General features: G+C 60.1%; 1 protein-coding gene across 4 annotated transcripts in view; it reads right to left on the bottom strand.

The window, feature by feature from the left end:
- Positions 1–271: 271 nt before the first annotated feature.
- GRIP2 (glutamate receptor interacting protein 2) overlaps positions 272–15,416 on the bottom strand; it is a 75,280-nt gene continuing 60,135 nt past the window's right edge. For 3 of the 4 annotated variants that reach the window (XM_084902561.1, XM_084902562.1, XM_084902563.1), the window contains exons 15-24: positions 14,345–14,411; positions 14,092–14,237; positions 12,817–12,961; positions 10,665–10,804; positions 9,838–10,017; positions 8,228–8,411; positions 6,544–6,649; positions 5,225–5,368; positions 4,170–4,316; positions 272–2,784 (exon numbers count right to left, since the gene is read on the bottom strand). In XM_084902561.1, the coding sequence (XP_084758687.1) occupies positions 2,626–2,784; positions 4,170–4,316; positions 5,225–5,368; positions 6,544–6,649; positions 8,228–8,411; positions 9,838–10,017; positions 10,665–10,804; positions 12,817–12,961; positions 14,092–14,237; positions 14,345–14,411 (1,418 nt within the window). In that variant the 3' untranslated portion in view covers positions 272–2,625. Of the gene's footprint in view, positions 2,785–4,169; positions 4,317–5,224; positions 5,369–6,543; positions 6,650–6,749; positions 6,921–8,227; positions 8,412–9,837; positions 10,018–10,664; positions 10,805–12,816; positions 12,962–14,091; positions 14,238–14,344; positions 14,412–15,416 lie in introns of those variants that run through there. The other variant, XM_084902564.1, reaches the window with a different exon arrangement.

Raw genomic sequence — 15,416 nt, 5'->3', positions numbered from 1 at the left:
AATATTTTCCCTTGTCAATTGTCTGCCTTTTGCTAGAATGTAAGTTCTGTGCAGACAGGACCTCATCTCTCTCTCGCTTGTCTCCCACCCCACCCCAGGGTGGGGTGGGGGGGGGGGGCGCTAGAAGGATGCATAGCACACAAAGGTGTTTTGAGTGGATGGATAATGAGTTCATCCAAAGCAGGTGAGCTGTCACAAGATCCAAACAGAAGCTGACTTGCCAGCCTATGATTAAAAAAAAAAAAAAAAAAAAAAAAAAATAGACACCCACTTCAGGTGCACTTACATGATTTTATTTAAAAAAATGCAAATCATCCCAACAGCACCCCGTCCCCAACTCCCAAGTCACTGCAGCCCCTGGCGGGACAGGCAGATGGACACGGGGTGCAGTCACCCCAAATGGCCTTTGCGGTGCAGCCCCTCGGCGTGTAGTGCTCCCCGAGAGCCCTAAGAAACCCCGTGTAGAAAAATACTTTACAAGGAATATGCTCTCATCTCAGCCAGAGAAAAATACAGCTTTGAGGGGTTGGGGAGGGGCAGGTTGCAAGGACTGTACCCAAAATGCATAGGCAGGCGGGACGCTCACCGGGACGGGAGTCGGGAAACGTCGAGTCCTGGGACGGACACCCCCACGAGAAGCCAGAGGGAATATTGCATATGAGGAGGCCGGCCACAGCGCGGGGCCCGCCCGCCGAGCCTCGGGTCTCGTTGCATACGGGGGTGGGGGAGGGGATGGCAGAGGCCCCAGCCCCGGAGGAAGGGGAGCAGGGGTCAGGGTTAGGGTGCATCCTCCCTCGCCGGCAGTCCAGGGCAGCGTTCCCAAGTCAACGGCCCTGGGAGTGTGTTCTGTCCGACCCCGTCAAATGACAGAGGCCCAGAGAGGCTGAGCACTTTCCCGAAGTCACACAGGGGAGGCTGCAAGTGGCCTTGCCTCTGCGGTACCCTCATCCCGAGCTGAGGGTTCTTGGCTTTTGCTTGGTGCCCCTGGGCAGTCCAGCCAGGGCATGAAGGGGTCTCCAGGAAGGCAGGCCCTTAGGGGGATGTGGGCAGGGTGCTGAGGGGGCCACAGTGGACAGGGAGGCCTGAACCTGCTCAGAGACTGTCCACCCCTTGATTGTCCAGAGGGGGGCATCAGCCTCACAGGAGGTCACACAGCAACTGAGCAGTTGGGGGATGGGGTGGGGTGGCACTGGGGGGGGGAAGGGGAGATCAGGCCTTCTGACTCCTGATCTGGTCCCTTGAGTGGAAGAACATTTTTCGGGCCAATGGGGGACAGAGGTGAAGGAGGGTGCAGGGAGAGCGGGTGCCCCGTTTTTCTGAGACCCCCATCAAGAGCTGGGTGGGGACAAAGCAAAGCCCCAGACCTGGCTGCATCCTGCCTGCCCACCTCCATCCCGGGGGCCACACCCAGACCACCAGGTGGGGGCCCTGGGCCCTTCACAAAACCCAAAGGGTTCTGGCCTGTGGATGAGGAAAGCAGTTCTAAGAGATGCTGGTGCTTCCAGGTTTCAAGTGGGAAGAGACTTCCTTGAATGACCACGTTGGGCACGGTCACCATCGAGTGTGAGAGAGAACGGCCACCTCTCCAGCCTCTCTCTCTCCTGTCTGTCTGTCTGTCTGTCTCTTGGTCTCTGTGCTGCTCCCTCCTCTTCCTCCTCCCCTGCATTGGACACTGCACCAGCTTCCGTGTCATGCTCCCATGGCTTCCACCTTCACTGAATGGCAGGTGAATGGAGCCCCAGGTTTATCCCAAAATGCCTGCCTCCACAGGGAGGAGCCTGGGCTCCGAGGGGCCTGTGCAGGTGGGTGAGTGGCCCACATGTCCGACAAAAGCAGCAGGAGGGGCTGAGAGCCCAAAGCCAGACACCGAGCTGCCCAGCGGGTCCAGTCCCCCAGCCTCAAATCTCAGACGCTTTGGACCAGAGACGCCAAAATGAAACAGTCACCAGCTTTCGTGTCCAAGGGCTGGTGCTTCCTGGGTTCCAGCTGTCCCAGCTCAGAACCTTCTACGTGGGGGACACTGAGAATCAGAGACTCAGATCCCACAAGCCCCAAAGCCAGGATCCTGGGGAAGGAGATGGGCTGCCGTCCAAGCAGCATCCTTGGCGACCAGCTCTCCAGTGGCAGTGGCCCCCCAGCCTCTCCCCGATGGCTCCCCCTGAGTGCATGTGGCTGCATCACTGGATGCCTCACCCCGGGCTGTCCGGCCCCTGCTCGCTCACCTCCTGCGATGGAGCTCATTCCAGCTCCGTCACTCCACTGGGAGAAAGTGCTCCCTACGCTGAGCGAGGCGGTGCCCACCTCAGACGTCTGTCTGGGGGAGCTCTGTAGGGACCTGAGGCCACCTCCAGACCCCTCTTCCCCGCGCTGAGCGGCCTGTCTCTGTGAGGCCGGGCACCTCTGGGCATCTTGGAGACCCAACACGGAGAAAGACCTAGATGCCACTCCAACTGGGGCAGGGACCTCACTGCCTGGCAGCCCAGTTCCACAGAACCGGAGAACAGAGACAAGTCCTGTCGGTAGCTCAGAGCCTGCCGGATGGACAGACGGACGTGTGGGCGGCCAGCGTCAGGTGTGGGAGCCAGGGTCAGCCGGAGTGCCCCGTGGGTGTCAGCCAGGTCGCCGTCAGAGCATCCGGGGGCTGCTGGGGCCGGGGGCCCGCGGGGTGCGGCCGTCCGGGGCCCGCGGGTTGCGGCCGATGAGCAGCTGCAGCACGTCGCCTGCCTCGGCCAGCAGCGGCACCGCCAGGCGGCAGTCGAAGTCCCGCGTGCGGACGTGGTTGACCTGCACGGTGCACAGCCCGGGGGTCAGACGGGCACCAGCCTGGCCTGGGCTGAAGGAAACGTCTAGAGAACACTCACTAGGAGGAAGCACGCTTCTTTCAACTCTCAGCCCTTGTGGTGGGTTTGAAGGGAAGGTCCTAGGGAGGTGCCAGCTCACCCTTTGCACCCCTGACGCCGCCTGGCCGTTGTGTCGTGAAAGAGCACGTGGGCCTCCTGCCTACAACGGTGAGGCCAATGCTTCTCGTTCATTCGTATTTCACACCGGCTGCCTATTTCCAGCAAACAGCGTCAGGTTTGCGTTCCTAACTGAGTCGAAAAGTTTTCTTTTAAAATCAATTTAACTTGGAAAAAAACGTCATCAGCCGGGACCGGTTTGGCTCAGTGGATAGAGCGTCTGCCTGCGGACTGAAAGGTCCCTGGTTCGATTCCGGGCAAGGGCATGTACATTGGTTGCGGGCACGTCCCCAGTAGGGGGTTTGCAAGAGGCAGCTGATCGATGATTCTCTCTCATTGATGTTTCTAACTCTCTATCTCTCTCTTCCTCTCTGTGAAAAATCAATAAAATATATTAAAAAAAAACAAAAAAAAAAAAACCCGTCAATTTAAAGAAAACATAAATTCAATAAATTGAGCACAAATGTGGCAGAAGTCACACCAAGGGAGCAAAAGTAGCTGGGGGCCAAAACCGGTTTGGCTCAGTGCATAGAGGCCTGAGGACTGAAAGGTCCCGGGTTCGATTCCGGGCAAGGGCATGTACCTTAGTTGGGGGCACAACCCCCGTAGGGGGTGTGCAGGAGGCAGCTGATTGGTGTTTCTCTCTCATTGATGTTTCTAACTCTCTATCCCTCTCCCTTCCTCTCTGTAAAAAATCAATAAAAATATATTAAAAAAAAAAAAATAAGTAGCTGGGGCCTGGGAAAGGCAGCCCAGGTGGCGGGGCCAGGATGCTCCTATCTTTCCATCTGCTCATCTACATTTCCCAGTCTCCCTTGCAGTTGGTGAGGTCACATGACTAATTCTGGCCAATCGGCTGTGAAGGGGAGTGATAGGTAAAGGCAGAAAAAAAATCCCACATGCCATTTTCCAGTCGGGTTTCCTCTGCTGTGGAGTCTCTGCCAGCCCAGGCAGAGCAAGGCTAAGGCAGTCCACAGTGGACATGTAGCATAAGCAATTGTAACTGTTCCTGTGTGTTAACCCCTATGGTACAGGGCTGCTAGTTACTGCGACATAACTGAGCCTAACCTGACTAATACGACTGGCGTCCTCATTCCCTTTTCACAGATGAAGGGGCTGGGGCTCAGAGAGGGGAGGGGACCTGCCCAAGGCCACTCAGACGGGTGGAAGGGCGAGGAGAACCCTCCCCTGGGGGCCCCGCTGCAGCATTACCTGGAGGACCCGGTCGAAGGGCTGGAGGCCCCCGCGCTGGGCGGGCCCCTCGGGGCGCACGGTGTGGACATAGACGCCCTTCTCCAGGAGGCCGTCGGACACGCTGAAACCGAAGTCATTCCTTGTGGGGTCCTTGTACAGGGTCACCTGGGAGCGGAAGGAAGAGGAGGTCCCTGAAGTTGAGCTCCGTCCCCAACAGCGGCTGGAGTCCTTGGTCTGGTTCAGTGTCTCCGGGACTGCAGACCCAGGCCCCAGGTCAAAGCTCTCCCTCACAACAGAGGCCCTGAGGAAGGGAGTTCCTTTTCGGTTCTTTCCTTTTTTTTTTTTTTTTAAATATTTTATTGATTTTTTACAGAGAGGAAGGGAGAGGGATAGAGAACTAGAAACATCGATGAGAGAGAAACATCAACCAGCTGCCTCCTGCACACCCCCTACCAGGGATATGCACGCAACCAAGGTACATGCCCTTGACCGGAATCAAACCTGGGACCCTTCAGACCACAGGCCGACGCTCTATCCACTGAGCCAAACCGGTTTCAGCCTTTTCAGTTCTCTCAATCTCTTGCCTCCCCCGGAGAAGGTCTCAGTGGGTGCCCACGTGTTTTCTCATCCCTAACACTTGCTCATCTTCCCATTCACCAAAGAGCTGGCTTCAGGCTCAGGGGTTTCTGAGGACTATCCAGGGAGAGGTTTTCTTTCTCTTCTGTGTTATTTTTTCTATATAGTAGCTTATAGATGGTACAAATGCTGGCTCTTTATTTAAGGTAGTAATAAATATATACGGTACACACAATATGTAGAAGCCTATACACACAGTAACTTAGGTTGAGAAAAGTCTACTTAAAGGAAAACGTTAAGAATAGCCCAGTGTGCATCAGGTGTGTGTGTGTGTGACAGGGGTTTTGAGAAACCAGAACAAAAATCCCCATTTCATGGTGGAGGAATGAAGCCAGAAGAGAAGCAGGCCCATCTGGAGCCCAAGGCCAGCCCTCGTGGCACCAGGCACAAGCCCGGCCTCCTGTGCCACCCCTCACCCTCACCTCCCCAGCACCCACCTTGTGCATCTCCAAGGGTGTGGGCAGCAGCAGCTCCTGCATCTCTTCCGGGGAAGGGCGCGCCTCCCGGCTCCTCCGCCAGGGCCGGCGGCCAGGCCTGCCCTCGAGGGCCGCGCTCGGCACGGAGCCCGTCATGATGGACGCCTGTGAGGACACAGCCCTTCGCTCAGACACTCGCTCTGCTCTCAGGCACATCACTGGACACCTGCTATGTGTCAGCCTCCAAGGCCACAGAGGTGAGGAGTGTGGGCGGGGCGCTGCCCTCCCGGGTCTCCCGGGATGGGCCACACACACCAGCCATCAGAACGAGCAGCCTTGGCACCACATTATCCCTAGCTCTGCGCTGGGCTCAGTTCTAAGCACCTTATCCATGGACCTCGTTTTATTCTCTACGCCGCACATGTGTCAAACACAAGGCCCGCGGGCCAAATCCAGCCCGCCAGGCCTTGCAATGTGGCCCGCACCGCGCTGTCATCACTGCACTCCGCTGTCAGTTTATGACATTGTCAGTTTATGACTGTTCAGTAAACCATTCGGCCCGCGATTTAGACTGGATTTTAGATTTTGGCCCCTTCTCTGATTGAGTTCGACACCCCTACTCTACGGTATCACAAGACCAGCAAAAGCCATTCTTTTTTCTCCACATTATAATATCACGGGTGAGAAGTACATCCACAGCACAGAGGAGAGCGGAAGGACTGCCTCCGCGTCTGACGGAGCATCAGGAGCGACCCCGTCAGGTCCGCCCGAGGTCCTCCCGGGCCGCCCGCTCCGTCACGGGCCGCGCTGACCGCAGGCAGAGCTGCCTTCACCTCTCAGCTCCTCGGGCTCCTCAGTGCCGGTGCCATACACGATGTCGACACCCACACACCTTCATGGGGCATGCCCACAACCACGTCCACACGTGGCACATGCACACACAAACACCAAACTGTTCCTAGGCATCCAAATGTGCACACTCAGACACAAAAGGTGTGAACAGACACTCAGCACCTGTGCATGCATGAGCATGCTCACATGTATGCACACACACACGGTCCCAGTGCACATGTGATGATGCCAGGCATGCTCACATATGCACACCCCCTGCTGTGCCCACCACGATGCTCTCAGTCACACTGGCACACATGTCCATGCACAGTCTGCACATGTGTGAAGATACCTTTACCCAGAGGCATCCTGTGTCACTGCTCTCCACCCCGTCTGGGTGAGTGCACACATACACATTACACGTGAGCACAATCCCGCCAATATGCTTGCCTCCCGAAGGCACGCACGCCCGTGTGCCCAGAGGCGGGTGCCCCGGGGCAGGGGCCTACCTCCAGCTCCCTCAGCAGCTCGGACTGACCGCACGACTCCAGGTCTTCGAGGGCCTCCCCAAACACACGCCAGAAGCCCTCCTTGCGGGCGGGGCCGGGGGCCGGGCTGTAACGTAGGAACCAGAGTGTCAGCTCCCGGCGGGCAGGCGGGCAGCAGGCAGGCGGGGGCCTGAGGAGTCTTCTAAATGGCCATCGGCGCTGGGCCCGCGGGCCAGAGGGTGGGCAGGCGGGCATCCTCGGAGGCAGTGCCGGGGCCCCGGGGCAGTGGTAGGTGACACGGAAATGGGGGGAAGACGCAGCTAGGGGCGGGCGGCCAGGGCTGCCGGTCTTAGAACAGGGGCGGATGAGGCGGGGTGGAGAGCAGTGACACAGGATGCCTGGGGAGAGAGACAGACGGAAGGACAGACAGACAGACAGACAGAGAGGAGATCCATGGTGTAGCCCCACAGGACGGCTTCGGGGCCCACGCAGACACACGGCACCACAGCACAGTGACAGGGACGGCGCTGGAGCCAGCGGGGACACGGATGGATGGAGAGGACGGAGTGCGTGTGCTGGGGGCCGGGCCGAGAGCATCCCGGGACTTCCATCACTGGCTGTACAAGCCCATTATCAGCTCTAAAATCGAGTCTCGTTAGAAGGATGGTAAGTCACACACTCCAGAGTTCGCAAAGCCGCCGGCCAGGCGCCCCGTCCTGGCTTTTCACAGGACACGCTGCGGCTTCAGAGCGCTTCCCCTCTCCCCAAGGCACGCAGGCTCTCCTCCAGGGAGCCCCAGGGGCAAGAGAGCAAACAGCTGCCTCCTTCCCGTCCGGGTTTGAAGGTGAGGAGACCACGGCTGGGGGCCATTCTCTCCGTGTAAGTCCGTGTGCAGACAGCTGGCCTGTGGGGGTGACGGAGGCAGGGCCCCTGTTCTCGGGGAGCCGGGGGTTTAGCCACAGTGTGTGTGTGAGCACCTCCTGGGTGCTCGGCATGGAGCGAGGGGTGCCATGTGGAAGGGACGCGGAGAGCTGGGAAAGTAACCGGGTGGACACCGGTGGCTGGTGCCGCCCGGAGGCTCAGGCGAGCGGCTGTGCGGAGGGAAGAAGGTCACCTGCCCGGGAAGGCCATGCACTCCGGAGGTGGGGAGGCGTGAGCTGGGTTTTGCAGGATGTGTAGGTGTTGCCCAGGAGAGGAGAGGGAGAGGTGGTTGGGGCAGAAGGAACTGCCTAAGCGGCAGCATGCACACGGGCGGGGGGCGGCCGGCCGTCCTCCCCAGGGCCAGCTCTCTGCCGGCGCCTCCTCCTTCGAGGGAGAGGCTGGGACCTCTGAAGCCAACGTTACAAAACCCACCATGTCCACGCCCCAGGGCTGGTGCCCATGACCGGGAGGCCATTAAGCAATCCGGGCTAAGTGAGGAGGATCTGGGTTTGAGTTCTGAGCCTGCTGCCGGAGACTCCTGGACTTGGGGAGGGCAAACCAGGCCGCTCCCCACCTCCCCACCTTTGCCCTGCCGTGCCCTCCGCCCTGCGTGTGCCTCCCGCCCCCTCGGCCAGGCTGAGACAGTCTGCTCGGTGGCTTCTCCTCCTCGGGGGCAGACCAGGCTCTTCCCTTCCTCCACCCGACAGCCCAGGGACCCCTGCCCTCACCACCCCGGCCCGGAGACCGGGACCGTCTCCTTCCGCGTGGCATTCCCACCACAGACCTCGTAGGCGGCTCCCAGTCCTCCTCTTCCTCCTCCTCCTCCTCGGGGAAGCTCGTGTCGGCAGGGGCTGGGGTGTAGCTCGTCCTCCGGGGCTCGGGGGGCGGGGGGCTGCTCCTCGGTCGGCTGGGCTGCCACTCCGGTGGGGGGTTCACACCCCGGGCTGTCGTCTGCAGCGTGTAGGAATCTGCCAGGTGGAGACGGGGGAATGTCTGCACCCTCTCTGTGGCCCTCGTGTGCCCACCTTCCCCACCCCCTGCTAGCAGCCCTGGGTGACCCTGAAGGTGTCTGTGCCCTCTCTGGGCCAGCACGGTACCCAGCGTGCCCTGGGGGCTCCTGGCACCCAGGTCCCCATCTGAGAAACCGTGACTTCCCATAATGCCTGGGGTCCGGGCCTGCCCCAGCTCCACGGGGCGGGGCTGACCCCCTGCTGAGAGGAGGCTCCCCGTCTTGACCTTCTCTCTCCCTGCCTTCGAGAGCTCTGAAGGGCCTGCCTGGGGGTGAGCTGACAGATGCTGACCGAGGGCTCGAGATGGGAAAGCCGAGACCCAGAGAGTGAGGATCAGGGCTGGGGGCCCCCTAAGGCCCCCCTGAAGGCGTCACTCCACGAGTCCCCTGAGCTGGGTGTCAGGGAGTCCCTGTGGCTCTGGGTCCCAGAGACCAGAAGGCTCACCACCGGACTCCAGTGCTCCCTGTCCCTCCCAAGGCCACCCCTGGGCCTCAACATAGACGGACAGGGGCCTCTGTGTTCTGGGGGGCACCGGAGGTCTCCTCCTCAGGCCGGGTGGTGTAGGATGGGGTGGAAGGGGCTTCCTGCCTTCCCATCTCCCACTGGGTGCGATGAGCACGGACTGAGCGCCTGCCATGCTGGCATCCGGCCGGGAGGAGAGAGACCGCAGGAGTAAGACGCGTGTGGTCCCGGACCTCACAGCAGGGTGCTGTGGAAGCTCATTGAAAGGTGTGTGTGAAGCCGAAACCGGTTTGGCTCAGTGGATAGAGCGTCGGCCTGCAGACTGAAAGGTCCCGGGTTTGATTCCGGTCAAGGGCATGTACATTGGTTGCGGCCACATCCCCAGTAGAGGGTGTGCAAGAGGCAGCTGATGGATGATTCTTTCTCATCGATGTTTCTAACTCTCTAGCCCTCTCTCTTCCTCTCTGTAAAAAAATCAATAAAAATATATTAAAAAAAAGGAAAAAAAAGGTGTGCGAAGGCCTGTGTCCGTGACCTGAGGAGTGAGGGACCTGAGAATGGCCAATGGGGCCCAATCGGATCTGCCTTCAGGGAACGTGCCCCTAGAATCATTAGTCCACAGAGCCAAATATCAACAGGACGACACTGACATGTCTTTTGAGAGCCACATTTTTTTAAAACTTAAACTTCTTCTAATGCCGCTTCTTCAAAACAGACTCGCCCAGGCTATTTTGTGGAAGAGCCACACTCAGGGGGCCAAAGAGCTGCATGTGGCTCGAGAGCCGCCGTTGGCCGACCACGGCCCTAGCGGACGGGGCGCGGAGCGGGATGGGGCGGACTCGGCCCCGGGAGGAGCTACAGAGGCTGGCAGCCGGGCGGACCAGGGAGAGCGCGGTGCCGTCCGGGGGCTCCGCGGCGTTACCTGGGCCCCCAAAGCCACTCTCGGTGGCCGAGCTGTCCCAGGACTCCACGGCGCTGTCCACGCTCGGCACGGCGGGCGAGAACCGGGCCGTCAGCGGTCCCCCCCGGAGCGCCTCTGGCGGGTCCTCGTCCGCGTCACTGGGCTCGCTGAAGCTGCCTGACTTGTGAGGGGCGAGCGGGCCTGGGAGGAAGAGGGGGGAGGGGATCACTGCATCACTGCCGCTGGCCTCCGACCTGGGAGACACCGAGATGCTCAGGAAGCCTCGGTTTCCCCCCTGGAGTCTGGTTTGGGAATCCACAGGCACTGAGCCCCCCTGAGCCTGCTGCTGGGCAGTCTGACAAGCCAATCGAGAGGTGCCGCACTGATTTGGGCAAACCCCCTTCACAGATGGGAACACTGAGGCTCAGGGAAGCTGAACAATGTGCTCAAGGTCACATCAGGAGCAACTGCGAAGCCCCAGTGAGAAGGAAGACCCCAAAGCTCAGGCTCCTCCCACTGCACGCCCGCCAAGACACACGGGACAAACGGGGGGAAGCTGAGGAGTGCACACTGGTTTTCTGACCACGAGGTGCAATAAGCAGTCTGAAGAGGCAGAAGGCGCTGAAGAACAGGGTTCAGGCCCTGACTCTGCCCCTCGCCAGCTGTGTGACCTCGGGCCCACCTCTCCCCTTTCTGGGTCTTGTCTCCTGGGTGCCTCAGGCATCCCCCCACCTCCACGGGGGCCGGCAGGGATTCGGGGAGATGGGCACACACAGCCGGGCCCAGGGGCACGGAGCCCTCCCTTCCCAAACGGGCCGGACGGTCCCAGGGAGCGAGGGGAGGCTCACGGTCCAGCTGCTTCTTGATCTTCAGGGTGACGGTCTCCCCGGCCACCTGCAGCAGGTGGATGGCCTCGCTCAGCGGCCGGCCCTTGAGGCTAACGCTGTTGATGGCCAAGATGCGGTCCCCGACGTGGATCGCGCCGGTCCTGGGGGGAGGCACAGGGCAGAGGGTGAGAGTGAGACACTCGGGGTTCCAGAGTGAGGCGCTGCCCTGGGGAAACCAGGAGCCCCCAGGCAACAGGCCTCAGGGAAACGGAGCTGCAAAAAGCCAGCAGGTGTGATGGCGAGTTGCATTAAGGGAAGTATAACGTCGAGCGTCTGGGAAGGAATTATTCCACCTAACTCTAAAGTCAGCTTCTAGAACCCATGTCAAAGCATGGGTTTTGAGCATGGTTTGAACCCCACAAACCAGCTGCCAAATACTAGCTGCATGATCTTGGGCTAGTTTCGTAACTCCCCTCAGTTCCCGCCTCGATAAAAATAGGGGTGATAATACATATTTTATCAAATTAATATTGAAGAATTGGTTAATGTTTCCATCCAGCAGTTTCCCCACCTAGAGAAGCAGCAAAATCCCAGGGCCCAGTGGGTTTCTGCCCAGATGCTATTAGAATAACCCGAGGAACTGTTTTAAAATGCAGATCTGGCCCCACCCCAGACAATTAGATCCATGGGGCTGGGGTGGGGGGAAAGGGGGGGGGGGGAGGCGATTCTGAGAAGCAGCCAGGACTGAGGGTGGGGAGAGAAGTTAAGCATCTGCTGAGGATGCACTTGACCCAGGTGGGGGAAAAAGAGGTAGAGGATTGGGGTGGGGAGGGGGGAGTCCTTAAACCCCAAATTTAGTTGTTTCTTCCCCGCAGGTGGGAGCTCACAGCGGGTCCATCCCAAAGGGCCCTTCTCTTCAGCTTTGCCCACCAAGCTCCCCTGGGGCCTGGGGAGAGAGTGAGGCAGGGAACGGCAGGTTCGGGGAGGGAGGTCTGAGCTGTACCACCAGCCATGGGCGGCTGCCAGACCCCTGAAAGAAGCTGGCCTGAGAGGAGAGGTGCTGAAAGTGTAAAAATACACACCGGACTCTGAAGGTGTGGTGTGAACAAATGTAAAATATTTTGTTAATAATTTTTATGTGGATGACATGTTGGGATATTTCAGGATACATTTTGTTCCTTTTTGCTTTTCCAGTGTGGCTACTAGAGAGCTTATAAATACATTGGTGGCTTGCATTATATTGCAGTGAGATGGCAAGCTAGATCAGCCCAATGAAGGCAGCGGGAACTGTGTGTTGCGTCCCTGTCCCCAGTCCCCAGGCACCCAGAACGGCTGGCACCCTGTAGGCACCCAGCAATCCTGGGAGTGAGGACACTGGATGTCAGAACGGTCCACACTGGCCTCTGCAGTCTACCGGATGGTCAGCAGGGGGCGCTCGAGGAGCGGGGACACCACGGGGAGCTGTCCTGCAGAGCCTCAGCTCCAGAATCCCTCCATCCTTCTGCTGCACCCTCTCTTTGTGTGGCCCCTCCGGCACTGTGTCCTCCGGGGACCCACCGTGCCCCTCCAGCTGGTCAGCTCCCCCTTCACCACCAGCTCTTCTCAGTGCTGGGAGCTCGCTGCACAGCTGAGGGGAGAATGCACCTTCTCACCCACACCGGCATGGCCGACCTGTGAATCCTGTGGGGCCCCTTCCCCCTATGGGTCCCAGGTCTATCTGCTCCCCCAACCAACCGAAGAACCTGGGACACACCCCCTTCCAGCTGCCACAGTTTGGGGGACACTTTCTGGGGGAAAGGATAGTAGGGCCAGGCCCCCAATGTGTCAGAAAGAGTCCCAGGCTGTGCCGGGACCCGGGCGCTGGGACCCAGGGTACTGGGCACCACGGCCCCTGGACTGGGAAGCACACAGGTGCTCCAGGAAGGCTCACCGTGCTGAGCGGCCAGCAAGGGAGGGAGCCGAGGCACCAGCACATTGTCCAGCACCGACCTGGAGCTGGGAGGTCTGCGGGGCGCTGGCCCGGCGGTGGAAATGGGGCTCGGAGAGGGAGGGGACAGGCCCCATGTCCCCCAGAGCACAGGCCCTGGATCCCAGGCCAGAATCCAGTCTGGCTCGTCCCAAGCCCAGTCCTGCCCCTGGCCCACCGAGCGTGTCCCTACAGAGCCCCGCTCACCGCTCAGCCAGCCCGCGCTTGGTGAGGCCCGAGATGACGATGGGGTCGAAGGGCTCCTCCGTGCCGGAGATGGTGATGCCCAGGGGGCCGCCGTAGCGCTTCAGCTCCACCGTGTAGCTGATGGCCCCCGTGGTCTCCTGCTCGTCTGCAAGGGAGGCGCCCGTCAGGGGCAGGGCCCAGCGGCTGGGGGCCCCCCGGCCCCAAAGCCTTGGTGCACGCACTCACTCATTCTCACCCACTCACACATCCGCTCACTCACATATTCACCCGCGCTCTGTCTGCAGATGGCACAGCCGGGGCACCTGGAGGCCACTGTCTGCCTCCAGAATGCTTTCTCCCCCCCAAACGCCATTTAGAAAAAGAAGGAACCGGAGCATGGAACACACATGCTAAATGCAGATTTCACACGACACACAAAAGAAAAATAACGAGCCAAAACCGGTTTGGCTCAGTGGATAGAGCATCAGCCTGCAGACTGAAGGGTCCCAGGTTCGATTCCGGTCAAGGGCATGGACCTTGGTTGTGGGCACATCCCCGGTGGGGGGTGTGCAGGAGGCAACTGGTTGATGTTTCTCTCTCATCGATGTTTCTAGCTCTCTATCCCTCTCCCTTCCTCTCTGTAAAATAAATACATAAATAAATAAATAAATAAATAAATAAAATGTGAAATCTACAAAATAAAAATAATGATCGTGATAGTGCTAATCATGATAAGAAGAAACCAGGTTTCCAATTTTTCTTAAAAAAAAAAAAAACACCGGCCCACAAGACACCCTCTTCCCCAGGCAGCAGTGGGGGGCGGCCCCTCTGAATAAGGGATTTGCCCTTCGGCGGCCCAACCCCCACCTCGCCTTTTGCCTGCCAACCTGCACCGTTTCCCTTACCTTCCGTCCGGCCTCCCTGTGTCTGAGTTTGCGGGGTTTGCGTATTCACTCGCACATCCACCCACATCGCGGCGCCTCCCGTCCCTCACTCACACCCGCCCACTCCTCTCTCACAGCCGCTCCCTCCGGCCGCCCCTGCGAGGCTGTGTGTGTGGCCTGGGGGATCCACGTGGTGACTCAAACCCCCACGGACCCACAGGGCCCGGGAGGGCTCCAGGGACGGTGAGGGGTCTGTGGTGCCGTCTGTCCGGCCAAGGAGCCTCCACCAGCCGGCTCTCAGGTGGCACCACCACCATCCCTCCTCGGCCAGAGGGAGCCCCGAATTGCAAGCTGGGAACCGCGGTCTGGGGGACCCCGAGAGGTGGCAGGGCAGGGGGGGGCGGGGCCGTACCGGAGTTGTCCTCGTCCTTCCGGACCTTCAGCTTCACCAGGTCCTCGCACTGCCGCAGGATCTGCACCGCGTCCTCCATGGCGCAGTTGTCCAGGCGGACGTTGTCGATGGCCAGCAGCTTGTCCCCCGGCTCGAGGGTGCCGGTCCTGCGCGAGCAGGGGTGTGTGTGGCAGGATGGAACCTGGCATACGCCAGTGCCCTCCCTACCCCCCACTGCCCACTCACCCCACCCCGGGCCCGGGGGCGCCCCTACCTGTGTGCCACACTGCCTTTCTTGATGTCAGAGATGGTCAGGGGCTCCCCTCGCTTCCTGCTGGCCGCTGCGGGGAGAGAGGCCATGACTCAGCCTTGGGGGTAAAGGGAGATGGGGGGGTCGGGCCAGGATTGGGGCATGGACCTGGGGCCACAAGCCCTGCTCCCACTGCCGCCTGGTTGGGTGGCTGTGAGCAGATCAGCGCACCTCTCTGTGCCTCGGTTTCCCTTCTGCAAAATGGGGGGTGATGCCACACACCTCCGAGGGGCATCCTGAGATTAAACTAGATAACGCAGGCTCCTGGCACATAGAAGGGGCTCCATCCACAGCAGCCATTTTTTTCCCCTCTTGCCCATCCCCCAGCAAACGGTGAGCTCCTTGCGGGTAGCTGGTGTCCGTGTTCTTGGCACCTGGCACAGGGTGGGTGCCCAGGATGGCGTGATTCTTCCCCAACGGCCTGCAGGGAGCAGCCACCCCGAGGTAATGCCGCTCCCGGTGCCGCCTACGCCCAGAGGCTGGCCCAGGAGGGGAGGCCGAGGCCCGGCTCCAGCCTCAGCTCCGGACAGCTGGCACGGCCTCCCCGCGAGAGCTCTCTGTGGGGCTGGCTGAGCCTCAATTGCTGCTGCTGCTGCTGCATTGCCGCTCAGCGTCTCCGGTGCCCAGTCCTGTCCCCTCACTGCAACAGGTGCTGATCTGGAGGCCTCCTCGGTAACCCCCTGCATGGAACTCCCCGTCTGCGCAGCTGTGTCCTGGGGAATGGGACCCGCGGCAGGGTGTGTGGCAGGAAGGGCCGGTTTTCTTGAGGAAAGAAATCCATCTGGGCTAACGGGTCTTCCCATTTGTGAGCAGGTGGTAGGGCTGCCTCCCAGCCCGCGGGGCATCTTCTTTGCACGTGAGGCCAAAGGGCCCCTTCCCATCACTCTTGAGACGAAGTAAGGAAATTGTAAGTCTGCCTGGGATGGCCATCCTTGTGTCAAGCACAACTTGTGCAACTTCACCGAGGAGCCTGGGCTGGAGGCAGCTCCCCCTCCCGGATTGCTTACCCTCCCGCCTCCGGGACAGCGGCCCCTCC

Source organism: Pipistrellus hanaki (genome assembly GCF_964339955.1).
Source record: "Pipistrellus hanaki genome assembly, chromosome: 13".
In the NCBI taxonomy this organism is placed as follows: Eukaryota; Metazoa; Chordata; class Mammalia; order Chiroptera; family Vespertilionidae; genus Pipistrellus; species Pipistrellus hanaki.
The sequence above is the reverse complement of the archived record's forward strand: the minus strand, read 5'-3'. Positions and strand labels throughout refer to the sequence as shown.